A 27,268-nucleotide genomic window follows, 5' to 3' on the forward strand; every position below is an offset into this window, starting at 1 on the left:
TTTGAAAAGATGATTGTTCTTATTGCATACTCCTTTCTTTTAATCTAATAATACATCCTTGTTGCTGAAGTGTGCAACTCTTCATTTTGGGTTTGCCTTAGTCAAGCCTTTGGAGGCCTAGGACTGCTTTGCCCTTCTTGAGAGGGTTTTGCCACTTTACCCTTCACCCCTTAGAAATATTATAAGGAGAGTGGGGTTTCCCACATCATAGTGTGAATCACTTACAGTCAAGGATTCACCCCAGTGAACTTCCCACTTCCGGCTCTGGTAGGAGCTATTAAAATAAAGTGTGCCATCAAGTTGATTTTGACAACTGGTGCCCATAGAGCCTGTGGTTTTCTTTGGTAGAATACAGGAGGAGTTTACCATTGCCTCCTCCTGTACAGTATGAGATGATGCTTTTCAGCATCTTCTTATATTGCTTCTGCCCAATATAGTACTAGTGGGGATTCGAACCAGCAACCTTCTGCTTGTTAGTCAAGCATTCTCCCACTTAAGGTTGCCCCCCAGATGCTGACATTTTCAATTTTTAAAGCAAAAAATTGCAGGGGTTTTTTTGTGTGCGCGTTTTTTTAAAAACAGAAACAGGCCAGAAAATGGCTCCCATACTTAAAATGGCAGGCAAAAATGACATTGGAGGTCATTTCCCACACCCGACCCATGGATACATAGTCAACCCTTTAGTTGCCAATTTTTCTAGCACATTATACAACCACGGATGCCAGGTCCAAGATTAATGAGGTTTGCCTGTACTTGCATGTCCATTGAACATAAACCCCTGCTAACTGGGCAAAGAGGCACCTTTTAATGTGGTGATTCTCTTTATTTAGCAGGGGGAAAGTAACTGGCCCTATCCACCCCCAGCACAGTACTTCCAGTGACTGTTGCTGGTGTCTATCTTACGTTTCTCTTTAGAATGTGAGCCCTTTGGGGACAGGGTTCCATCTTATTTGTTATTTCTCTGTGTAAACCGCCCTGAGCCATTTTGGGGAGGGCCATATAGAAATAACAACAACAACAACAACAAGTGAATAGACTATTGGCCACTATGGCTAGCGATGATGGGAGCTGTCGTCCAAAAACAGCTGGAGGGCCGCAGTTGAGTTGCTCTGGTTTAGAGCAGAGGTTCCCAATGTGTAATCCTCAAGATATTGCTGAACTACATCAACCCCATCTACAATTCATTGTGGCTGGGCATGATGGGAATTGTAGTTCAGCACAGACCACAGGTTGGAACTCGGGAACCACTGATCCAGACACTATGCCTCTGTTAATGCAGCCCAAGAGGACATTAGGACATTAGCTTTTTTAGCAGCTGCATCATACTGTTGGTTCATCTTCAACTTGTGGCCTACTAAGAGACCTAGATCCTTTTCATATGTACTACAGCCTTGCCAGGCGAGGTGTCTCATATCCTATCCTTGTGCATTTGATTTTTCTTATCTAAAAGTTCGACTTCCCTCTTCAGCTGTCTGTCATATCAGTTGCACTTTTCACTAGGTTGCTGCAGATACCTATGGTAGATGAAAATCCTTTGCAGTTCATTCATCCCAGTTCCACCCACCATCACAGAACTTTTCCACCCATTGCTTTGTTGTGTAACTGCTAGCTCAATGCCATTCACTTCATTCTTGCAGACTTAAAAATCAATTCAGTGTATGCGAGATGGAGAATAATCAACTTCTGCACGAGTGCACACAAAAGATTTTGAGGCAGGTTGGTTGTGCATGTCTGAGCTACTCAAACATTCATTTCTGAAATAGCCATGAGCAAATTGGAGATAATGCGCTTGTTAAGTAGAAACTGATGAAAAAGTCATCTTTAATGCTTTGTAAAACCAAAACCAGGCAGACTATTTTAATACCCAAGTCAATTCTTAATGCAGAACCGGTTGGTTATCTATTCCATAATCTAGTTTACACAGTGTCTGAAATGTATGGTTCAATTGTGTGAGGGTGAGCTTGTCACAGGCATTAATCACTGAAATACTGCAATAATTTCTGCAGTTAGAAAGGTCTTTAAAATGACTAATTAAATACAACCTAAAATCACCTTAAGTGGTGCAGCAGGGAAATGCTTGACTAACAAGCAGAAGGTTGCCGGTTCAAATCCCCGCTGGTACAATATCAGGCAGCAGCGATACAGGAAAATGCTGATAGGCATTATCTCAGATTGCACAGTAGGAACCAATGATAAACCCCTCCTGTATTCTACCAAAGAAAACCACAGGGCTCTGTGGGCGCCAGGAGTCAAACTTGACTTGATGGCACACTTTACCTTAGTAGTGGTTAGTAGCAGTAGGAGAGAGGGGATGCCCTCAGCTCTTGCCTGTGGGCTTCCCAGAGGCATCTGGTAAACCGCTGTGTGAAGCAGGATGCTGAACTAGATGGGCCTTGGGCCTGATCCAGCAGGACCTTTCTTATGTTCAACCTCAAGTCTACCAATCAATTGCCCACATATTCAAATTTAAATGCAAATATTTGAGTTTAGGATCAACCTGTCTGAGCAAACTGAGTCTCGAGTGAAATGTTTTTCAGTCTTTGGTTTTGTGCAAATGTGTGTCTGTCTCCTATTAACATTTCTGTGTAACAGAAGTATCATAGGAGCGCTAGCCATTATCTGCCCCACACTCTGTTTTGTTAGTCCCTACAACTAGAGGTACATTTATGCTGCAATTTTGTGCAAGTATTTGAAAGTGAAGGATGTGAATTCAATGTACTGAAAATTTTACCTTCCAAAAAAATAAAAAAGAGGGAAATTTCAAGGGTATAAAAATTATCTCTGAAATCAAAGCAGCCAAAAATAACTGCAACTTCAACTGATGTCGCTCTTTGCTTCTGCCCATGGAGTAACAGAACCAGAATAAAATATGCAACTAGGAGGGCAGGGAGATCTGGAAAGATGTTCAAGAAAGCACATCTTCAGAATATTTGTAGTTATATTTTATTGGTCCTTTAGGTTTCAAATTACAACTCGCATAACAGTTTAGCAGGTTGTTGGTTTTAAACAGCACCACGTTCATACAATACATGAAGTCAGTTCATACACAGTTCACAATTTTAAAGCCATTAGCAGAAGCTTCCCCTCCCCAAATCACTACAAATGAAGTAGAAAATATGATTCACGTTAATAAGAATTTGCTTTGTTATTAAAATAAATTGTACTTCTATTTCTGCACAAAAGAACTAGATTTCTGACTTCCTATCTTCTTTTTGATTAAAGGAATATTTATAAGAGGCACTTTTCATTAAATTCTTTGGGTTAAGACGTACATATAAAAAGACCTCCAGCTAACTGGCTTGATTTTTAAGAACAGCTTTATTCTAGCTTATGTAAAATTACATTTGTAAAAATGACACTAATGGGGCGTGTGGGGAGGCAGTTCTCTGAAGTGGCGGCAATCCTATGTAGGGGGGACTGATATGAATTTCAGCTGGATATTTATTATAGCTTTGCTAACAATATGCACATTGGTTTTAACAGTAAGGATGCCAGTGTGAATGTACAGAATGCTGCAGCTCTAGATGCAGATATATAGCTTTGCCATACAAAGGAAGAGAGGCATAAAGCAGGAGATTTTCTGTCCTTCATGTCACTGTGGATATTAGTCATCTTCACCACCACAGAGCAGTAAAAGGGCCTTCCTGTAGTCACCAGATGTATCTTTCTGCAAATAAATAAGACACATGACCAAAGGCAGTGAGTCAATAATGACTCCAAAGGAAAAATTCTTGACAAATGACAGCTTTTCCACCATAGGAAATCCATTTGTAGGACTATCCATTCAGGACTGGTTAATGGAAATTATCTAGTAAGCTACTTATTTTCTACAATATCTCAAAAATTTCAAGAAACAGAATAGAACCCGTCTACTATACACCAGGCCATTATCTTCCATTTGCAAATCACAAAATCTAAACATGACAAAGAGATTATAAACAACTCTCATGCCCTTCAACAAAGCCAACTCCGAAGGGGGGCGCCCAATTCACAAATCAGTGGAGCCAGAGTACTTCTGTTTTAGTCAGTTTAGTCCCAAATACAGGTAATGCATCTTGGCAGCCTAAAACCCTTGCAGCTGTGGATTTATCAAAGTGCTAGGAAATAACCTGTTTTCTAATTCTGTGACAATTTTGTAGCAAAAAGGGGGGAAATGTGCCTTAATACTCTTTCCTATTCAAAAAGAAAATGAAGTCAACTTGCTTGATAAAGTTCGACCTACCTGAATTGCATGATGCAATGATTTTGCATAATCCCTTCGGAATGCTTTCCTGATATCCAGCAGATCAATCTCACTCCTTGAAACCATGATTCTAATCAGGGTATCATCATCAGTGCCTGCTCCCTGAAAAAATACAAGTGACCACATTTTAAACAATCCATTAACTTTATGATGCTGTAAATTAAGGGGATACACACATCAACACACCAATTTATTCCAGATCAACCAATGATTGTCACTACCTGGGCATTTTTCACACAGGGCCTTTAGCACGCATCTCCTCCAGAATTGAGGGTGTCTGTTCACATATTGGCCAGATTTACCCTGTAGTACTTGTGAGCTCTCAAGGACAACTTCACACATGATTTGGGTTTTTCATTTCGCATTTAAGAATGCAGCTCATTTTATTCCAGGATTTAAAAATCCACTTTTTGCATCAGTTTTTTGGAGCAACTTCAAACTTGCAGTACAGCCTTGTAGTAAACTCACGGTAAAGCCTGCAGTGCGAAAAACGCCCTGGTTGGTTCTATACCTGAAGCCTTGTGTTAATCACATTTTTAAAATGGCATTTTTGAGGCTGAGAAAAATAGATTCTTTTACAGCTTTGAGTGTTAATGTTCCAGTAAGCACCCCAGCCCCATTATCTCCATAAGAAAACCTGGCTTGGGCTTCTGGTATTTAAGAAAGTGTCTCCTTCACTATGAACCCTGCCGCCTACTGAGATCATCAGGAGAGGTCTGGTTGTGTTTATAACTGGCTAATTTGGTGGTGACTTGGAACCAGGCCTTTTCCATGGCCACCATGGGGCTTTGGAACACACTTCCTGTCAGAATCAGAGCTTCCTCATCTCTTAATACCTTTAAGAAAGCTCTTAAGACACACCTGTTTCTTCAGGCTTTTAGTTAAAAAAAATTATACTGCTTCAATTGATATTAACTGTTTGCTTTTAATTATTTTAATTGTTTGGGGTTTGGTTTTTTTTACATAAACCACCTAGATAGGTTTTATATCAAATGGTTTATATGTCCGATGGATGAATAGTGCACTCCTGTGCACACTTGCCTGAGAGAAAGTCCCACTGAACAAGATGGAACTTCCTTCTGAGTAAGCAAGATTAGGCTGCAAGGTTCTAAAATTAAAAGGTTCCGCTTAAAGTGAGTAAGTGAAATGTTTTTACTTGGAACCATTTCAGTTACAGACTTTGAGAGGGCTGTTTTTGTTTTTAGTGATGGCAAAATATGTACTCACTTTCATTGCATAAAAAAGTGATTCAGCAAAATATGCAGGAACACTTCGGACGCACTTCACTGTGTGGGGGGAAAACACAATCCATTGGATTCATTAAGGAAAGCACAGCAGAAAATTACTGTATCTAATAGCAAGCAACTTCACACAAACAACATTTAGCCCTCTGGGCACAGAAGAGGTAAATTTCTAAAATTAGGAATTTGAGTGCTTTTGTTTGTCACAGCCTCGCTGTATTTAGACTTTGGATCAGACAGAAACAAAGAAAAAATGACCTAACCAGCTTGCATTGTTAAAAAGTCTAGAATTCAGATCATGGGGTCAAAAGAACAACCCAACAAAAAAATACCACAATCGCCACCTCCCACTCGGGTTCTTAACTGAATGAAGACACTATTGTTTTTCATTTAATGGACGTGTCATGTGGCTCTTCTTCACCCCAAGAGCTCACTTTCAACTCTTATAAATAGTGTATCGGCAATAGAACTGCCCATTACCAATGGCCAGAAGCAGCTTCTCCAGCTCGCCCGAGGTTTCACGGTCAATAGTTTCTTCAAGCTGATAGCCAGAGATGGTCATGTATTTGTCAAAGACTGAAAGGGGGGGAAATATGCATGATGATGTGTGTTATACAATATTCCTTTCCAGCTTTTCAAACAAACATATAAAAACACATTTTCCATGGTATAGGGAGGCCATTCTCAATGTGACGGGTTTATCAGCCTCTGTATGCTCCGAGATACGACCAATCAAATTTCAGGCAGGCTAGTAGTTAGGTTAGGTAGCTGTCACTCAATCCCCAGTTCCGGTCCTGTCTCACTCTGTTAGACAGCTCTACTTGCCATTTCCAGGCTAATTCAGGCTAGTTCTTTCCTTTTATTGTTCTAACTGGAATTTACTAAAGTGATTTTTAATTTACGAATTGGTGAGGTAAAAAAAATCTTTTATTCTCTTGGAAATTGGCTCTATTGATCACAATTAGGCAGGCCTCCCACTTAGGCAACATGCTGAAAGGTTCCCTTTCTGAGGGACCTTTTTCAGAATCAAGGGGCAGAAACCCCAAGAGGATGATCTCCTCAGTCCCCAAGAGACCCAGTTTGGTTTCTCCTCCGCGTGATCGCGCGCCCGGCACACTGACCAAAGCGGCTGGGGCTTCTAACCATGCAGTTGTTACCACTGTTTTTCTGCCAAGCTGCACACACATAAAAAGCAGCAAGAACAACTAAACATCTGAAGGAGGTGGAGGGAGCTAAAAAGAAAAGTAAGGCTAAATGCGCCGGGGCGGGGGGGCGCTCCCTTGAGCAAGAGGCTGCAAATTCGGGCAGCTTACAAGCTGCAGCCTTCCTGATTCCCACCAAAAGCTCCCACCAAAGCACCATTGGCTTTAATATGGCTTGATCTGCCATTTTGCCCATCAGCTGTGCTGCGGATGCCATTTTGGGAGGTGATACCTCTCAGGGGTCTAGCTTGCTAGCCCCTGCCGTGAGTGTAACCACGGCACCAGTCACAGATGTGGAGCCCGGATGGGCCATTTCACCACATGACCCACCCACCCGTCAGGGTCCGATTTCAGCACAAGACCCCCATGGGGTCAGCTTCTGCCACCGCCTGCAGCACCGTCGCTACTGCCTCCTTGGACAGAGGACATGAATACTGCTCCTGCCTTGTAAGTGCCATCTGTGCTTCCACCTGATGTTTCTAAGTGGCTGGAAGAGTTTATTGCAAAATAGTGCCTTGCCATTATTTCTCCTGTCATTGCCCCCCCCCCCCAATCCCTCCTGCCTTGCCTGACCCTTCTTCTCCCCCTGCCATTCCTGCTAGCCCTGGGCCCTCTGCACCAGGGTCACAGCTGCCTGCCCCTGTGCTACCTAGACGTCCTGGCCATCTTTTTTTCTTTTTCCCCAGACTAGACCCACCAGATGGGCTATTCTATGGGCCGGTGGGGAGGCAGTAATGCTAAAGAAAGGTGACACTTTCCTCTTCACCATCCTCATCTGAGGGGCCCAGAGTTCCTAAATGCACAAATATTTGTGTTCCTGCACCTATTATTCCTGAGGTGTGTGGACCTGTAATTCTTGGGCCTGGATTCCCTAACCAGCCAGCTCCACCTATAGGAGCAGCCTTCTTTGCCAACCGGAGCCACCTAGAGGCCAGCAGCCTCATTCAATACCTCTCTTCAGATACTCAGTTATTAGAGTCTGAGAAAGTGGGTCGGGGGATTGTCCAAAGAACAGGCCCCTGCTGAAAGGCCTAATTCTACACACTTGGTCACTACAGCTGAAATTGAAGTGTGATTGACCAAGGCCAAAAGGGCAATTAAGGATGTGGCTCAGGAAACTGGTACCACCACCTTGTCAGGCCTGGATTAGGAGGTATTTCCATCAACTGCAGCGGCTCTGCTCCTGTGCCTTTTCCTGCTCTGTTTAAGGACATCATGCTGGCTGAACAGGGTACACTCGTTACTTCCAAACCTGTTCTGGCTTTAAAAAAAAAAAAAAAGCTTTATAACCTGCCTAATAATATTATATCTCTATTAGCAGTACCTCTGGTTGACACTCCCGTGACTCAGCTTGTGTCACGAGCGCTGATGAATAAAAAGGGGGATGAACAACAGAGGTCAAGAAAGCAGACTATCTGCTCAGAAAAGGTCATGATGCGTCTGCTACTGTCACCAGGGCAGCCGCCACAAACGTATAGATGTCCTTGTTTTTGCAAGGACATCTATTCTTTGACCTAAGGAGTTGGTGCAATACATCCCTCCGGAGAATGAATGAATGAATGAATGTTTGTTTGTTTGTTTAATACACTTATTAAATTGTGCCAGGGTGTCAAGAAGTTAGTTAAGGCATCCACTCTCATGGCTGATTTGAGTCTGGATTGTATTCAGCATGCCTCGTGGGCAATGGCGTCTGGAGTGGCAGTGTAAAGGGGGTTGTGGTTAAAGAATTGGCATGTTGATAAATCAAAGGTTACCTTGGCTGCTACTCCCTTCCGGGGGAGTGGGGACCTGTTTGGAGAATCTTTAGGGCCAGTGCTGGTCAAAACTAAAGATAAAAAGAAGGCCATGGCAACTGGATGCAGAGTGTTCCATAGGCCCTTTGGGGAAACACTTCCTACCAGTCTTCCTTTCATCCCTACAGAGCTTTCATTTCAAGAAAGCTTTCAAACAAGAGCTTTCAGTCTCATGCGGACTGTTTTACAGCAGGTGGTTTAATCATCCACTTCCCTCTCTACTCTTTTTTGCTTGAGTATGTCCCATCACGTTGAGGATGATCTCCCTATACCGTGGGAAAAGGAACATTGGTAGACTTACTGTTCTTTTTCAAGGTATAAGGTTCTTTTTCTAGGTATAAGGAGGACATCTGGCCTGCCCGCAGATGTGGGGGTGGGTGAGTTATGTATATGTTTCAGTCCTTTTGGACTGTGTTTCAGAGAGATGGGTTGACTCCCAGGGTTACAGTTTACCTGTTCCTGGGCTGCTACTGTTCTGGCTCATTTTTATCTGTTTCTGTTCACGTTGAGTTGTGCTGTTCATGTTTCTAAGCTTTACTATGCTAAACAGTCCTGGAACTGGGGATTGAGTGACCTAACCTACCTAACCTAGCTACTAGCCTGCCTGAAATTTGATTTGTCCTGTCTCAGAGCATGCAGAGGCTGATAAACCTGTCACATTGAGGATGACCTCCCTATACCTTGAAAAAGAACCCTTCATGGTAAGTCTACCAATGTTTCTTTCTCATCCCAGTACCAGCTATTCCCACCACTTCTCAATGTATGGGCAGAACAGTGAGTAAGCTACAGAAAGGACAGATTTAAGACATTTAAGAACAGCACATGACACAGTCTTTGCAGGATGGTTCAGCCACAGAGCACAATGTCTGAATGCTCCTCCATACCAAGAACTCTCTGCCAACGGAATGTTAGCCAGTCAGGAGAACGGGACTAAAGGCTAGGCTAGAACTTCTGAGCTAGCTTTCTGATTAAACAAGCATTTAGACCAGAGGTGGGGAATCTTGGCCCTCCAGTTGTTTTTGAACTACAACTCCCACCATCCCCAGCCACAATAATTGTGGCTGGATGATGGGAGTTGTAGTTCAAAAACAACTGGAGGGCCAAGGTTCCCCACCCTTGATTTAGACATAATTCCCTATGCACATTCCAAAGTAACAGAAAGCCATGGAGATGACAAGTTTCTTCAGATACTAAAATGCAGACTGAAGTTTTTTTTTCAAGGGACACCTAAGAACGTGAACCACAAATGCAACAAATATACTGCAACAGTACATGTGAAAGCACACGTACTGTGCAGGTACACTCAGTGGACTGCCTGTGACTGTGTTGAAAATACACAAAGTGGCAACCATAGGATTGTTGCTGCATAATGTGCGAAAAGGCTCAAAGAGATAGTAGAGGTGGGATATCTGGTGCACCTTACACAGAAAACCAAACCACAAGACCAGTCTTTTTCAAGGTTTACCCTTGCCAGCTCCATCCACTATATATGGTTTACAGCCCTTGAAAACACAGCCCAAATTTTGTCTACTGACCCTTCCTTAAGTGAGACACACTTCGAGTTCCAAGGATGGTGATAAACTTTTCTTCATCAGTTCCCCATTTCAGCTCACCAGCTCTGAACAGCTCCTGTGAGAAGCAAATAAGTGTTACATCTCCTTTTCCAAAAGGAGACTAGAAGTTTTCTCTTGTTCTGACTAAAGCCTTCAGAAATGAAGGCACTTAGTCACAATGCAGGGGTTCCTTTTGAGTAGACAGGAAATCCTTGCTTAAATGTTGTTTATACATCCGTTGGTACTTAAATCTACAAGGAATGCCCGAAAGGTTTTCAGGTCAAGTTCATTCTACTGGGCAGAGAATTTTTCACCCACCCCTCACAGTGCTGTTCTTCCTGCTTCATTCCTCCAAGTACCTCTACACAGCTCTCAAGTAGGGGACTATACATATCCTGTCTCTTCAGCATAGCCAAACATGATACATAAACATAAATCAAACTATACATATGATGCCTATCGAAGGCTGCAGTCCTACACATGCTTAAATGGGAGTAAGTTCCATTGAACTCAGTAGGTCTTCCAAGTACACATTAGGGAAGTGCCTGAACCAGTTCGGCACCTCAGGATGGAAGCACCAAACCAGTTCAGGCAGACGCACCTGAGCCAGCCCAGTGGGGAGGGGATCAGTTCCTCCAAGTGGCGTCAGCATGCATGCACGGCAGCCATGTGCATGCCAACGCCACGCACAGGCTGCTGGGAACAAGGAAGCAGTCACATGCGGTCTTTGCATGCCAGAAGAGCAGAGGGGCTGCATTCCTCCTTTTTAAAAGGAACCGATCCTCGTCCCACCTGCATCTGCCAAGCTGGCTTGTGCACATCCTTAGTACATAAGCATAGGATTGCACGGCTCCCTTTTCACCAACCAATTGCTTCATGTATGCTGTCCCATGTATTGCATATGGATTTCATAGCCATGATTTAATACTTCATAAAGAAAACCCATGATTCTTGATGCTAGTCTATTTGATGTTCTGTCCTGAAGAGCTATTTTTAACCATTACCTAGCATAAGCTACTGCATGATTTTAGGATATGACAGTGCTGTAGTTTATTTTGCTTTTAGTGAGGCCCTTGCTCTAATTATAAAACCACTTAAAATTCATCCTGCATTTGTTAATTACCAAATAAATAGTCCTGCGTGCAAAAATAAAGTGGAGTAAAAACTGCAAAGACATCATTTGCATGGCTGTCTGTTCAAATCTAAAATATGGGAAAGCTCATCTGAATGACAAGCAAATCATAGCTTAGGTTTCAAAGGATGGTATCTTGTCAGATCTCACAAGCCAAGTTCCATGAAAAGGACAATTATAAGCAACTAGTGTTTTCAGGCCCGTTGTGATAACGGGCGCTAGTAGGGGAGAGTTTCCCCCCCCACCCCACTTCCTCTGGCCTCCCCCCCCTCCACGCCCTCCCAGCTGGCCGAGACTTCCTTACCCAAAGCAGCCCGCGACAGTCGGGCGATCAAAAATCCATTTTTTGCGAAGAAGAGAGGAGCTCCCGAACAGAGCTCCTCTCTGTGCTAAGCCAATGCCCAAACTGCTGCTATGGACGCAATAGGCTGCTTTGGGTAAGGAAGTCTCGGCCAGCTGGGAGGGCGGTTGGTGGCCATGGCGGCGGCCGCGGAGGCATTCTTCTGGGGCGTTTTGGCCCTTAATCATTTGCGGGGGGGGAGCGGGGAAGGAGTATTTGGGCAGCTGGGAGGGCGGGAGAGTGGGCGGTGGCGGCGGCCGGGCAGACTCTGGGGGCGCCGCTGCCGGTCCGGTCCGCCCCCGCCTCACATTCCCGGCCGGTCTCCCCGGACGGGCAAGGGCCCCAAGGACTTGCAGCCGCCTGGCTGCGGCGGCGGCGCCAGGCCTCGGCGGCGGCTCTGCCACCGCCTCGGCCGGCTTACCCCGTCGCCTCCTCCCCCCGCCTGGCTTCGGCGGCGTGGCTCCACCGCCGCCTTGGCCGCGCTGCGTCCTCTGGCCGAGGCGGCGGCGAAGGCGCCGCCTCGGCCAGTCTCCTCCTTCCCCGCATTCCCGGCTTCTTCGGGGCGGCCGCTTCTGGCCGCCCAAGATGGCCACCGGGTGCCGGCCGTCATGTCTCCCTTGCCCTGTTCTGCGCCTGCGCGAAGCGCAGGCGCAGAACAGGGCAGGCAGGCACGGACACACGCTTGGTGTCTGTCCACGGACGGACACCAAGCGTTTTATTAGAGAGGATAATTCACCAACGATGGAAGATCTTGGTAGCTAGCTAACATTTGTGCTCCCCATGGACTCTGCCTCTCCCTACAAGCAAGGAGGGGTGAGGCCATATTTCAGTGCTGAACTTTGGAGGCAGAATGCCACCAAGGCCAGCAAGACTGCAGGGATGGACTCGTCTTCCTCCCTAGCTCGGAGCTGGAAAGAGCAGCAGGGCTGCCCCTCGCGGTCACCCTCAGCTTCAGAGAATTTCCAAGCTAATCTGAAGCCAACCCTTCTCCACCTTGGAGGGACAGGGAAGAAGGAGCACAGTGAGGTTCATCCCTACAGTTGCCTTTGCTTACTGCAATTTGGCTTACCAAAGGGAGGAGGAACTCTTGTCCCTATGGTAACCACGGTGAACAAATTTATGGAGCTGATAATATGGGGCCATTTTGGACAATATTTTGCCTGAACAACCTGCCCCATGTGATAAACACAGGAGCACACACAGCCACCTCCCAGTATGTGGTTCCTTAATTGCATGGGGGGTGACTCAACCAAACATCCCTCTACATGTGGAAGAGTGGTTTGGATGAGCTGTGGTCCCACACAATTAAGGAACAACACACTGATGGAGCTGGGGGGTAGATAGGTGCGCTAACATTATCAAAAGGGGTAAGCTGGTAGGGTACACAACTTGTCTGATTGAAAGTGGATTTCAATCATTACAAGTACAGTTATTTATGAATGACAGTAAAGGATCATCAGCCAGGCACCCTTTCTTGGAACACAAATAGTTCATATGTAAATGTCAATGGCCTGTTACATCCTTCTTTTGAGCAAAATGCTCTAGCAAGAGAGTATTGAATCTGTATTTGTTTAATTCCAAAATACTCCAGGGCAAGATGCATTCTCAATTTTTGGTACTTCATTACTTTGAAAACTTCATGAAATCATTACTATAGATTTTTAAAAAGAAAAAACACAAAGCAGGAAGGATACACTTAGATCATCTGCATCAACTCTTTATATAAAGCAGATTCTCACATCCAACTTGCTAATGAGGTGAGCACACACTGGTGGAGGGGGTGGACTGAATGCCTTTGCATCTTACCCAACCTGCTGCCACACCCCGCCCCGCAAACTTCAGCCATCTGCAATGCACACACCAGCCATGTTGGAATTCCCTCTCACCACCACAGGGAGGCAGCCAATCACAAGCCATTGCCACATATAGTACAGTGAGGGCATGGGGGTTCTCAAGAATCTTTGGGAGGAACTACATGCCCCAGATACCTCCACACTCTTTCCCAGCCTCTCCTACCCCAGTCCCTGCCTGCTCCTCCTGAAACCTGCACCATTTCCCCCACCCACCCAGTCTTCACCACACTAGTACTGGGTTGGGCTCTTAAGAACCCCCAGCACCCACCATACTACCTGGGGTAATTGCCCCATGATCGGCTGCCTCTCTGTGAAGGTAGGAGAGAATTCCGACATTGAGCTTCCAAGTTTTCCAACTGCACGGAACAACCAGCCATCACTGTTGCCCTTGCCTCCCTCCTCCCTCCCATCCTGCCCTTTCAGAAGGAAGAAGGTGGGGAATGGAGCAGCATGAAATGTCTTTACAGCACCTCCTGCTGTTCCGAGACATCCTTTGCCTTTTCATGGGGCAGAGTGGGACAAGGAGCAGGGGGAATGGTGGTGGCTGCTACCACAATGGGGTGAGATCAGGCAGGGCAGAAATGGTGTGTGGCATGCTTTGCCCACACAGGCTAAGGGAGGGAATCATGGGAATTGCCACAAGTGGTGGTAGCCAAACAAATTATCTTAAGGGATAGTTCCATGTGTGGTAGCATCAAAAAGACCCCCTTTCTAGGATTAGTCTCACAGTCCAAAATATTTTTGAAGCTTTTACAACATACAGCATATGGTGTTCCTTCCATACCACTGCTAAACTTCATGCTGGTATACCTTGCTAGGTCACTTCCACTGCCCTCCTGTACAGTCACAATCATTCTGCTCCCTCTGGTGCTTGCCCCAGCCTTTACACCTGGGAGCGAGCCAGCTGCCATAGTCCCAGACTCCCAGTCCACTGTTTCTAGGTGGGAAAATGCACTGCAGCACAATGGCGGCTTGACACCAGTGGTTTCTTTTCTCTTAAGACGTGCAAGAGCAACCACATGTCAGTTTTTATTTTACATGTTCTGTTCTGCCCTATCACTAAAGTGCTGAAGGTGCTTACATACTCTGCTAAAGTTTTCAGTCCAATAATGAATGAATAGTTTTGGATCCAGCTTAAGAAAAATGACATCAAAATACTGAGTAATATGGTGGTGAAGCATTAGACAAGTAACGTATCTAACACTGTACTATTATCACACTGGGCCAATACTGGCTGACATCCAGACCAAGTTACTCAATAAGTATTACTCATAATTTACTCTAAAAGACTACTTGATTTTAACAGGATTACTCAACTTAGTCTGGATGTCAGCCCCTGCTTCACAGAAGGCCACACCTTACTTACAAATGTTCAGTACCTGAGATACAGTATACTGCAGATGCTGGAAACTCATTTTTGAGGAATTCTCAGTTGCAGAATTAGAGTAACTTTAGAGTACTACTACTACTGAATAACTTAAGTGTCCACTGGTGAGAACACTCTACAGATTAGGTAGTACCTTCATTATATACCAGGAGTTCCCACCCTTGGGTCCCTGGATACTGTTTGACTACAACCATGGCCTTTGGCCCTCTTATACATTGGCACTTCATGTCTGCTTCTTCAGATGTGGCATAGCCACTGACAGGAGGGTGTCGTTAAAAGAAGCCAGGCTGGGGCTAAAAGCCACAAGTAAAAAGACACTTTTTACTACTTACACTACAGGCAATAGATGCATTTGCTGCTCTGATACTCATCCAGACCAAATGCTACTCAACCAGGTGGACCTATGAATAGCAAACTGCATAGCTGGCTTGGATTCCACCTTTGTTTGAAAAGCAGTCATTTTTGTGATGATGATTTGCTCCCTTAGAGACAACCAAATATGAAACGGCCTTTGTGATGGTCTGCCAAGGTCATTATGGCTGTACTATTTCTCCAAGGACTACTTTAGATTTGATTAGATACAAAAGAACCAATTTATGAAGGCCCATAGGTTCATGGGGAGATATAATTTAATCGGCAGCTAAAGAAACCAACAGCCTGCTTCCCAGTTATTTTCTAGAGTCAAATTTGAAGCTTAACAGCAGGAAAATTCTCATAATGCCCACAGGAGGCAACATAAAGTTGACAAACATGCATTGCACACATTTTCTCAACCAATCCAGTTCTATACTAGTGTCATATTTTGTGTTCCCTTTTGCCTTCTCTCTTCTGTAAAATGTAGGTTTTTAATGTGTCTTGGCTTACTCCAGAAAAAACACTTTGAAACAGCAAAGATATAACTTTGGTGAAGTAGCTCTATGATAAAGAAGCAAAAATTACTATAATTAACCACAAAGCCAGGATGATCTAAAATACAGTGTGACCTAAGCAAGTTTTGCTACTGCTCCCTTTTTCCTTTCTGTAAACCAACTCAGAGCAAAAAGAAAAAAGGCAAAGCCATGGAAAATTTTATGCATCAGAAACATCTGCTTCCCTAGAAGATCCAAGGCACTTGCATGTGTAGGGGGAGGCAAGTTCTACAGTAAATTTACAAAGCCACTCTGCATGAGATATTTTAAGCACTCCACCTTCTTATGAGTCATCCTTATAATCTGAGTAACATCAACATTGTGACGAACGATGACATGAGCCAGTCTGGTATAGTGGACAAAGCTAGAGACTAGTATTTAAAGCCATGCTTAGCCATGAAAGCTGAGTGAGCAACACTGAGCCAGCTACCAGCCTAGCCTTCATCACAGAGTTATTGTGAGAACAAGCAGCCCCACATACTGTTGTGAGTTTCTCTGAGAAAAACAGAACTGTAAAGGTTCGCCTTTTCAAACAAAGGTGAACAGGTCCCCACTGACTGCTCACTCAGTGCTGCAAAGCCCTCCCTTTAACAAAACCCTTAACATTCTAGCCAACTGCTCATGTATTTGCCCAAGTTTGTATAATGTACTATATTTAGTATGAGGCCATTGCTTTTATAATAGGGAGAGAAGAATACAAGGAAGTTCTAGGTTCTCACATGCTGTGCATCTCCAGAGTTCATGACGCATATTGCACCAGTTACAAACTTATGATTCAATGTTGGAATCATGCCCTCAGGTGAACTCCAGCTTCCTTGAATTGTTAAGTTCCTGTCTAAACACTTTTATGTGAGGAAGACAAACAAATTTTCACCAACCTGAGCATCTTGCTCAACTAGCTTCTCATTAACGTGGCCATCAGGGTCTCTATTAGCCTAAATGGATAAAAGGCAGTATGGGTTAATTATATGAAACAAATCTATGACTATGTTTAGTATAAAAGACTCTCTCTCTCTCTCTCTCTCACACACACACACACACACACACACACACACACACACACACACACACACAGGTATAATGTGGTAAAGGGTTGTAAGTATTAGAACTGGCTTCCCTTCATGAGCATTTTGCCATCTCAAAGGATTCACTGCCTCCAGTGACTGGACCAAGCTGTGCAAAAGGTACAATGTGGCTTCAGGATGCTAAATAAACAGGACCAGATGTGAAAAACGTCCGGGGGGAAATGCCCTTTGTGTCAATGTCACTGAAAGGGTGGCACATCTGGACAAGAGAGATATACCTAGCATCCTTCACAAAAGTATTTTTAAAAATTGTATCCCACGTTTCTCCAAAATTCAAAGCGGATATAAAATCCAGCAAACTGAAATAAAGGCGCCAAGGAGCAGATGGACTGGCTACCATGATGTTTCTGGACAAAGTACAAAGTTCTGGTTATTACCTTTAAAGGAGAAGTGAAAAAGGAGACAAAGTCTCATGGTGCTGTGAAGCATTTATTGAAGCCCAACGTGTTTCAGCCACAGAGGCCTTCTTCAGGCCTTCTCATTTCATTGTTTACAAGAAGTAAACAAACGTCTATTTATTCAAGTTCTCTTTGAAATACTACAAATACTTGCCGCCCCTGAAGAAGGCGTCTGTGGTTGAAATGCATTGGGCTTCAATAAATGCTTCATAGCATGATGAGACTTTGTGTTCCTTTTCACTTTTCTGGTTGGGTGCTTCCAGTTTTTTCCATCAGCTTTTACTTTTAAAGCCCTGAATGGTTTAGATCCAGGTTACCTGAGAGAGCACCCTTCTCTACAAGATCCCCTCCACTCATTAAGATCATCAGAAGGAGTCTGTCTTTGGGTGCCTCCAGTTCATCTGGTGGCAAGCTGGGATCCTGGGAGTCGTCGCTCCTAGGTTGTGGAACCCAGTCCCAATGCATATAAGAGGATTATCTTCCTTGGAGGACATCAGGAGAGCCTTAAAGACTTTTAGCCTGGCTTTTAATGATATTTTAGCCTGTCTTAATTTTAATGAGCTCTCATCTGGTTTAAATTCTTTTATTATGTGTTTTATTTTAATCTAAACTGCCTTGAGCCACTTTAGGAATGGTGGTATATAAATTGAATGAATGAATGAATGAATGCATACATACAATATAGGGAAAGAAAGGGTAGAAAAATACACACGTCAAGGTAAAAGGGAAGGGTGAAGATGCACTCAGTAATGGAAGTTCGTGGAATGTATCACATTCTCCCGTTGTCCAAAATCTTCTTCATGTTGACCACTACTGGGAAGTTATTCACTCTTACAGTCCACCTCTTTCTCTTCCCTGCTTTAGAACTCTCAGGGCCATTTCATGGATGACCTATGCCCTCCAAGATATAGCCTACATGGGTAACTGGGTGGGCCTCCAGACAGCATGCTCCAGTCACTGTACTGGAATATACATGTGATCCAGGTGTCCATGCAGATCAGTGTTTGTGGAATCAATCAATTCATGGTTTCCTTCCACTTGATCACTGCAATTAGTCAATTGCACACTTAATTATTCATTATTTCCTACACTGAATGGCACACATGATCCCAAGACCTAGCAAATTATTCAATGAATGTAGGTTATTACTGAAAGGGTAACTATAGAGTGAGAGCTTGGAGCATATGAGTGGCTTCACTTTAGACAGGAAATGATGAAACCACCAGTTCCTGGTCATTGTCAGACAGTCCGACTTCCGGTGTCAGGAGAGCTATGCCAATATTGGGTGTGTCAGCCGAACCTGGCACATTCCACCCTATATGTAGCTCCTAATCCGACATCCGTAACCAACTTCAAATCTTGGTTACAGATAGTTTCAGAACTGTATGTAGAGCAGAGCACGCAACCAAATAGCAGGTTCATCATTTCCTGCATAGTGTGAAGTCACCATCTGAATCAACACACAGGGAAAGTAAAATAGAGCTATAGTGAAAAGATGTTCATTGTACTACAATTTAAATAATGTGACCCTTGCCTTGAACTCTGTTTCAACCTTCTACTGTAAAAGCTTACCTGAAGAAGAACTACCAACATCCTCTGATAGTAACCAGCAGTGTCTGATGTTATATGATCTTCTAAGTTGGCCTCATATTCTAAAACAAGAGAATACACATCCATCACTGAATGAGCTAGAGTACAAAAAAATCTGTTTAACACATCTGTATACTGCCCTTTAATCAAAATTATCAAGGTGGTTTATACAATAAAATGACAAGATGCATCACTAGTTAGTTACCAGTGACTTCATTAACTTTACATGAAGGTCAGTCAGAAGAGTCAGGTATAAAACTAATTCAAAATGAAATAAGTATTCCCATCTGTACACAGCATATAGGGGGGAAATGGGTACACCTCTCTACTTAAAGCTGGGCTTATGCTTACTTCATACTCCCTCTGCCTGTCATATGAACTGGTGGAGATTTCTTAAGTATGTGTAATGAGGCTGGGTCTGTGAGGCTTCAGCAAGGGAAAACTAATGGAAGAGAGTGTGTATTGTTGATAATGCTAGTATGATGTCATTGTCTCTTAAGTGCACAAGCAGCTAAGAATTGGGCTTCAGAGGACCGGAAAAGGCAGCGGACAAGAAGAAGCAGTGAAAACAGCTGCCAGGCTTAGAGGAAGAGGAAGGTGCATTGCAATAAACGTAGTAAAAGAGCAGTTGGCTAGCAGGGATCTGTGATAATCACCCTGCAGGCTCCTGCTAATCCAAAACGGCAGAACTGCCAGAGTGGCCACAGGCAGAACAGTCCAAAAAAAGCAACTGTAGTACAAAGTGATTGTATGAATTGGCTGTCTCCACTCTGTTCTGAGCCCTGCTTTGTAATCTGTCCTACTTCTTGGGGAAAAACCATATACTGCTGCCTCTATTGAATGCAATAATAAATAAAACCAATGCTAATTTCTCCAGAGAATAGGTGGCCTGAAAAGAGCATTGAACCAGGAAGCAAAGACTATCTACAGTCAATGGTTAAAAACAAGCCTGATCAGAGCTCTGTGGCAAATTCTCTTTTCACATATTAAAATCTTCTTTATTGAAATCATAAGTATCAAAAAGGGACAAATTCAGTGATATAGTGCAAAGCACTAGAATACACACCCAAAACAAGACATATGAACACAACAGCCTTCATAACCCTTATCTCAATAAGACTTGATCTGATGCCATGTTCTCCAGCGTTTCCACTGCCCTCATTCTCATCTCTTGCTACTTCCCACACTCCAAAACCTCAGCAGTCTTTCAAAACATTTACTAAGATTTACCTTCCTGATACACTTGCTTTATATTCCGAAGTTCTGCAGGCGTTCTGGATGCAAGAATTTCAGTCAAGACTTTTTCATTAGTTCCTGCACCCTGTAATATAGACAGCATTGATGAAATAATAAGAAGTATTTCCCTGCCTCCAGTACACACAGCAAAAGAAACTCCACAGGCTGAATAAGGGAGAGCTCATTTTCTCCAGACACTTTTGTACCACAAAAATCCAGATAATGTTTTTAACTTTCACCTAACATATTATGGTAGCTTTAAAATAAAATTCTTACAAGACTTTAACAAACTTTTAAAAAATAATCCAGAATACACAAAAAGTTCTTCCTGGATGCCATGTGACAAGAAGAGTGCAAGAAATCCCATAAATAGAATTTGCACTGACTCACACAGGAAACCCTGTGGAAGAACTGAAATAAAGAAGCCTGCAATACTGTCCTTTTAATAAATCTAAAGGAAATTCCTTTCTTCCCATAGCCTTGCCAACTGGCTGGTTGCAATTCAAAAAAGTATTGGGTGGCCAACACTTCTTGCCAGTGGTATTGGCAAAGGGCAAGCTTCTAGCTGTGGAGTAGAGATTTAGTTAAAGAAAAAAGAGAACTGCGGGGAGACATGAAAGAAGTCTATAAAATCATGCATGTTGTGGAGGAAGTTGATAGAAAGAAATGCTTCTCCCTCTCACATAACACTAGAACCAGGGGCTGATTGCCAGGATGAAAAAGATTGCCAGGAAATTTAAGACCAGCAAATGCAGATACTTTTTCACACAACTCATAATCAACTTGTGGAATTCTCTGCCACAAGATGTAATGACAGCCAACAACCTGGATGGCTTTAAGAGGGCTTTGGAGAACTTCATGGAGGAGAGGTCTATCCACGGGCTGTTCTTATGAGAGACTGAGCTCATAGCATTTCATCCAAATACACGGATGTCATGAACCTATCATGAATCCAAGCATGAACCTATTCAGGGCTGCTCAACTTTGGCCCTTCTGCAGATGTTCACCTACAACTCCCATAATCCTTGGCTATTGGCCACTGTGGCTGGGGATCATGGGAGCTGTAGTCCAAACACAGCTGGGGGGCCTAAGTTGAGCAGGCCTGAGTCCTATCTTCTGTTTCCTCCTATATACCTCTCCTCTGCAACAGAGCTTGAAACAGGCATAAGGAGGATATTTTAGAAGATTTCAATGACTCTTTCGGCACCTGTTATTGCACAGATTGGTTTGTAGATTCAGACTTGCGCAATTAATACGAGGAGTAAATAAGCATATAAGCAAATTATTTCAAGGTTGCTTATCTCTGTAACTGACATTGTTCTTCCCTATTTGTTTATCAAATAGGGAAGAAGAAAAGGGGCCCTTGGTAAGGACAGCAAGGACCGCAGCTTGCAACTCCATTGTGCTCTCCCCTTCCATGTTCATTTTTAAGGTCCATATATCTACATCTTACATTTTTAAAATGACTATTTCTTACTCCTCACCCAGCATATGAGTACATGCTTGAACATAACAGACAGTATACTTATTTTCACTGTGAAGTTATATTTCCTAAGACAGCTGACAATGCTAAACCACATTGCTTCATTTCAGTGTCCAGGCTTCCAACTAGTTTTGCATTTACCTCTGTAATGGATTTAATTTCCATGTTGTTTAGTTACATCATTTGGTCCAGCACTGAAGTTAGGTGGCCCAAGGCTTACCAGTCTGGCAGCACACACACACACACACACACACACACACACACACACACAAAGAGGCCCACCCACAGACAAGGTAGAGACTTCTGCATAATCAAGAATTCCCTAGTAAATCCATTTGTAAGTTAAAAGAATTTAATCTATTAAAATTGAGATAAAAATAATGTTTAATAACCCAATAAATAATCTGAGATGGACTTATGCTCAGCAGCTGTGTTGGGGAAAGGAACTGGCCTGCTTAAGCCCTTAGCTGGCCATCAGGGTCAAGGAAAGCATGCCAGTTTAAACAAGTTTTCCTTCCTGCACAATTTCAGGAGGGAGAAAGGAGAGCCCCCTTTCCCACTCTTCAGAACCACCAGATTCCAAATCTGAACCCTTTAGTGCTATACAGTACCGCTAAAAGTTACATGAGGGTAGGAAAGAAAAGTCTGTTCCTTTTCCTCCACACTCTCTGAAACCTTCCCTCCAAAGCTCCAAAAGAGTATCAAAGAGTATGAGCTCCAAAGAGTATCATGTGATTACTGTTCCAAGCTGGCTAAAGCCCGAATAGAAGCACTCCTCTTGGGGGCTTTGTCCACAAAAACAGCCAAAACCTCTGTTCACATTCCCATCCTATCATACTTTAGAAATCAATATTTTTAACTACCTTATCTTCTTTTAAAAAAAAGTTTTCATTTACTTTACCTAACATCCCGGTAACTGGAATGCTAACTTTCAAAGCTTGGCAAAAAAAGCTTGACTACCCAGTATGGATGTGAAACACTTCTGAATAAAAGGTCTCTTTATAAAGAATGTGCAGGATATTTCAAAACCTCGAGTCAATTCATATTTTCAGACTAGTGTGTGGAGATAATGATAGTTGGATGGATTTTTGCAGAAGCTGGCATGCCCGATTACTTTTCACCACAGTCAGATCATTATGCAACTCATATGTATTGGTCAACTGCTCAACTCTTAGGGGCAACTTTGACCAGAACTACTTCTTCAACAGCAGACACAAGTCTGGAAACCTGGGTCTCCACTGACCAGCTTCAAAGTATTAAGATTAAAAGGCAATTTGTAGGGATGAATAGATTCTCTACAGTGTTTCATTCCACAATTGTCCTGAAATCCCAGCATTCCTTTGGTTCTGCTCCAGTTGAATTCTGGGTGGAAATCTGGATTTCAGAATGGTGGCACAATCAATTATGTACATGTGCCAGTCCTGATTTCCAAATGTGTGTATTTCTTAAAAAAGAATTATGCCATTTTGTTGAGACAAATTAGAAGTCGAAGTGACAAAAGAAGTTACCTGATGTTCTCTTCTCTCTTCCCACCTATGCTGTGCTACAAGTTCCACACCTACTGCTATTTCTCCTGCAACTTCTCCCCACCACCACCCAGATGGGGTTCCAAGTGTGTTTGCTAGTATTTGGCAGAGGAGATGTGGGTTCCCACAATGAAGTTTGCTGTTAAGTGTATAGTTCCAGCCTTTGAGGCAGGAAAGTAACACAACAGTGGGGTTGGAAAATGGATGCATGGGGCAGTAATCAATTACTGCTTTCACCAGACTTCAAACTCTATTGCAAATCCACTCACTCAAAATACTCATGCAAACTAACTGGCCCTTTAATCACCAATACAGACCATTAAGGTAAAATTCTCATCAAAAGTTATCTGCTGCTCTCCCTGGGAAAGGAGGAAAAAAAGACAGATACCTCACCACCATCCCTGTCCTTGCTTCTGTTTGCCAGGTGGTTTGATTTTATCTCTTGAATCAACATGAAACCATAGGCTTTTGGTTTTCCCAGCCAGCCTAGTAAGATAAACACCAGTTTCCTTTCCTCTTTGAAATTCCAAGCTGAAAAGTCAATATTTGGCTGGAATACTCTGTCACAGTGGCTAGGTCATTGGAACTGAAATCAAGTACACAGCTGAATAGTGACTGTACTCACAAATCTTGGGGAGTCTTGTATATGTTAATTTATGCAGTAGGCAAATTCAACATTCTCTAGTCTAGTCAGAAGGTTCTATAAAACATGTCTTCAATCTGCCTCTGCTCTATGCTTAATTTAAAAAACCTTCAAAATGTGCTAAGAAAATAATTGCCAACTGTGAAAACTTTATTTAAAAAACCAGTCTTACTTTTCTATTGGGGAGAGGTTTGTACAGAATATGTTTAAGCATAAACCCAAGGTGTTAAAAGCCATTAAAAACTTTCACTGAAATAGTGTTCATTAGGGTTCATTATATAATGTAAATATTTTTTAAAAAATGAAAGGCACATTATATTCCTTATTGTATATACTCTGTTGGTCAGACATCATATGTACTTCCTTTAGATGACAAAAAACCATTGAAAAGTTAATCATGAAGATATCTCTGAAATTATTCAGGTGGATAAGAAAATAAATGAAGTCATTAAAATGAAAGCAATCATCATAAATAATCAAGCAGAGTAATGTCATTAAAATGAAAGCAATCATAAACAATTAAGCAGAGTAATAGGAAATCTGACAAAGCAAAGAGGAAACTCATTCAGAGTGAAACAAAAATGTCATCAATATTTCTATTTTGTGCCTCTTGGTTTACCTTAATGGCATGCTTCAGTGCATGGGCATCAAAAAGCTGTGCTGGTCTCATCAGAGCAACCATCAAAGTCTCAAATTTGCCTGTAAGTTCTGATTTTAGGTCATCAACCAGGTCCTAAATTGACAGAAGGAAGAGAGACCCAGTTAATGAGAAAAGCAGTCCAAAATCAATCTTTCCATCATACCAACTAACACATTACTGAAGTATATGAACAGTCTGAGAAGGGGAAGCAAATAAAGGAATGAGAATTCATAGCCAGCAGGCCCAAAATATTATCCATCAAAAAAACCCCAGATTACATGGATGAGTGCACAAACCCAACTCCTGACCCAAACCAGTCTCCTTACCCTGCCAAATAAGGTTTTAAAATCAGCCGCAATTTGCTGGCGCTGAGCATTGCTTCTGCTTGTTAGGATCTTCAGGATTGGCTCTTCACTAGTCCCTTGAATTATGCAAATTAAAAACAGAATTATAGTAAGAAGTTGAACATTTATTTTGTAGATAAATGAGTCAAACATTAAAGTAGGCTGTGTTACTGGGATCACACTACAGGTGAAACTCGGAAAATTAGAATATCGTGCAAGAGCCCATTAATTTCAGTAATGCAAATTAAAAGGTGAAACTGATATATGAGACAGATACATTACATGCAAAGCGAAATAGTCAAGCCTTAATTTGTTATAATTGTGATGATCATGGCATACAGCTCATGAAAACCCCAAATCCACAATCTCAGAAAATTAGAATATTACATGGAACCAAGAAGACAAGGATTGAAGAATAGAACAATATCGGACCTCTGAAAAGTATAGTGTACTGTGCTTGACTGGCCAGCAAACTCGCCTGACCTGACCCCATAGAAAATCTATGGGGCATTGCCAAGAGAAGGATGAGAGACATGAGACCAAACAATGCAGAATTGCTGAAGGCCGCTAATGAAGCATCCTGGTCTTCCATAATACCTCATCAGTGCCACAGGCTGATAGCATCCATGCCACACCGCATTGAGGCAGTAATTGCTGCAAAAGGGGCCCAAACCAAGTACTGAATACATATGCATGCTTATACTTTTCAGAGGTCCGATATTGTTCTATTCTTCAATCCTTGTCTTCTTGGTTCCATGTAATATTCTAATTTTCCGGGATTGTGGATTTGGGGTTTTCATGAGCTGTACGCCATGATCATCACAATTATAACAAATTAAGGCTTGACTTATCTCGCTTTGCATGTAATGCATCTGTCTCATATATCAGTTTCACCTTTTAATTTGCATTACTGAAATTAATGGACTTTTGCATGATATTCTAATTTTCCCAGTTTCACCTATATATCATTATCTCTCTACCTACCAAATCTGGCAAAGACAGCCAGGATATTTGCCCCTATACTAGAGCTGTACTAGATTCTTGCTGATGAAAATTTTCATTCTGAAATGAGGGGCTGGGATGGTTTATGAACCTCCCTTTTCTTTTTCATGCACTGTTCACAGCTGCTTCTTTCCCCTTCCATCTGCCACTTTGTCATTTTTAAAAAACACAAAAATAGGGGCCTCCCCATCCCCCCTGCCCAGCCACTCAGGTGTCAGATGGGCAGCATGATGATAACACAGAGCACAATCAGATTGGGAACAAAAAGTATTACGCTTACTCTGAATAGGCTTCCCAAGGACACCATGTAGATGGATTTGTCTACATGGTGACATCATTAAGTCAAGTCAGAGGGAAAAGCTTCCTACCCTCACTCTGGACAAATTTTCTTCCTGTTCTGCAGGTTCCCTTGCATAATAATCAAAATGGAGGTTATGTTTCTCAGGGCACAATTCTTTTTGTGAAGCACCACCCTTCACAATTTTGTCTCAGCCCTAATAAACTCAAGTTTTCAGTCACACACACTTTGGGCCAAGTTTTGATTTCTCCTCCCTTTTATGACTTAGTATCTATTCACTGATATTTGTATAAGCAAAGGTTAACATGACACAGAGAAAAGCAATCATTAACATTCCAAGAGTCCCAGTAAAAAAAACTATTAATCCATAGTTTTGAACATGAGTTCCATTGTTTCCTGAAGTATTCTGCTGACAACAATGGAGCTCTTGTTCAAACATATGGATTAACAACGTTTATTTTTACTGGGACTCATAAAAATGTTAATGATTGCTTTTCTCAACGTGTCACGATAATTTCTGCGTATACAATTAGGAGGGGAAAGATGCTAAATCAAGAAAGGAAGCAGAAATCTAAACTTGGCCGAAACTTGCAGTTAAGTTACATCCCTTTTCGCCTGAAAGACAACTGTTCTTACCCAGGCCTTTCATTGCCTTGCGAAGGACCTCAGCATCAGCTCGGGCATCAAAGCCAGAGAAGTCCTTCACGGTACCTTTGGTATACTGAAAGAAAAAAACATGGCATTAATGAACTGCACTTCTGTTCATACTAGCATAAAAGCCATACCTTGAGCTGCATTTGCCTTGATATCTGGACCATGGAAGTTCTTTTCTAGCAAGAAAAGTGTTCACATTTACTCCTGCCTCATTTAACACAAGCACAATTCTTGCTAACAGGCTTCAGTCCTTCTGCCAGGACTAAAATACTGAATGCTTTCTTGACAAGCTTGTAGAGCCATAACCTGAAACATTACCAATAATCAGATATCACAGTACAGTATTTGGAAGTTTGTGCATGACAAACGGGAAAAGATCCTTGCCTTGGTTCCAAAGGACGGGGGGGGAAATACAATTAACAAACTTATATTGATGCAGAGCTCTTGTCCAGTAGATTGTTCCAAGAATTCAGAGTCAACTTTTCATCTGAAGCATGCTGGTTTTTTAAACTGCCTTATTCCCTCTTTTCTAATAAAGCATCTAACAACTTTGGATAAGAAATGGTTCATTATCAGCAACAAAATAAGCATAGGTAAGAACAAGAGACAATCTCTTGAAGTTGGAGCAACCTATAAAATCTGTCTGAATCCAGATCTATACCAGAACATCTTTTGTTGTGCTGTGCTTGTGGCAGTGAAGCCCTGAGACAAAACGGT

General features: G+C 42.6%; 1 protein-coding gene across 1 annotated transcript in view; it reads right to left on the reverse strand.

The window, feature by feature from the left end:
- Positions 1 to 2,927: 2,927 nt before the first annotated feature.
- The window catches only part of ANXA5 (annexin A5), a 31,144-nt gene continuing 6,803 nt past the window's right edge, over positions 2,928 to 27,268 (reverse strand). Inside the window, exons 3-13 of the mRNA XM_053257631.1 lie at positions 26,534 to 26,618; positions 24,580 to 24,674; positions 24,233 to 24,346; positions 19,956 to 20,046; positions 18,708 to 18,787; positions 16,531 to 16,587; positions 10,015 to 10,108; positions 5,965 to 6,060; positions 5,471 to 5,529; positions 4,223 to 4,345; positions 2,928 to 3,667 (exon numbers count right to left, since the gene is read on the reverse strand). Coding sequence (XP_053113606.1) covers positions 3,605 to 3,667; positions 4,223 to 4,345; positions 5,471 to 5,529; positions 5,965 to 6,060; positions 10,015 to 10,108; positions 16,531 to 16,587; positions 18,708 to 18,787; positions 19,956 to 20,046; positions 24,233 to 24,346; positions 24,580 to 24,674; positions 26,534 to 26,618 — 957 coding nt within the window. The 3' untranslated portion in view covers positions 2,928 to 3,604. The remainder of the gene's footprint in view (positions 3,668 to 4,222; positions 4,346 to 5,470; positions 5,530 to 5,964; positions 6,061 to 10,014; positions 10,109 to 16,530; positions 16,588 to 18,707; positions 18,788 to 19,955; positions 20,047 to 24,232; positions 24,347 to 24,579; positions 24,675 to 26,533; positions 26,619 to 27,268) is intronic.

This window comes from Hemicordylus capensis, chromosome 5 (assembly GCF_027244095.1).
Source record: "Hemicordylus capensis ecotype Gifberg chromosome 5, rHemCap1.1.pri, whole genome shotgun sequence".
Classification (NCBI taxonomy): domain Eukaryota; kingdom Metazoa; phylum Chordata; class Lepidosauria; order Squamata; family Cordylidae; genus Hemicordylus; species Hemicordylus capensis.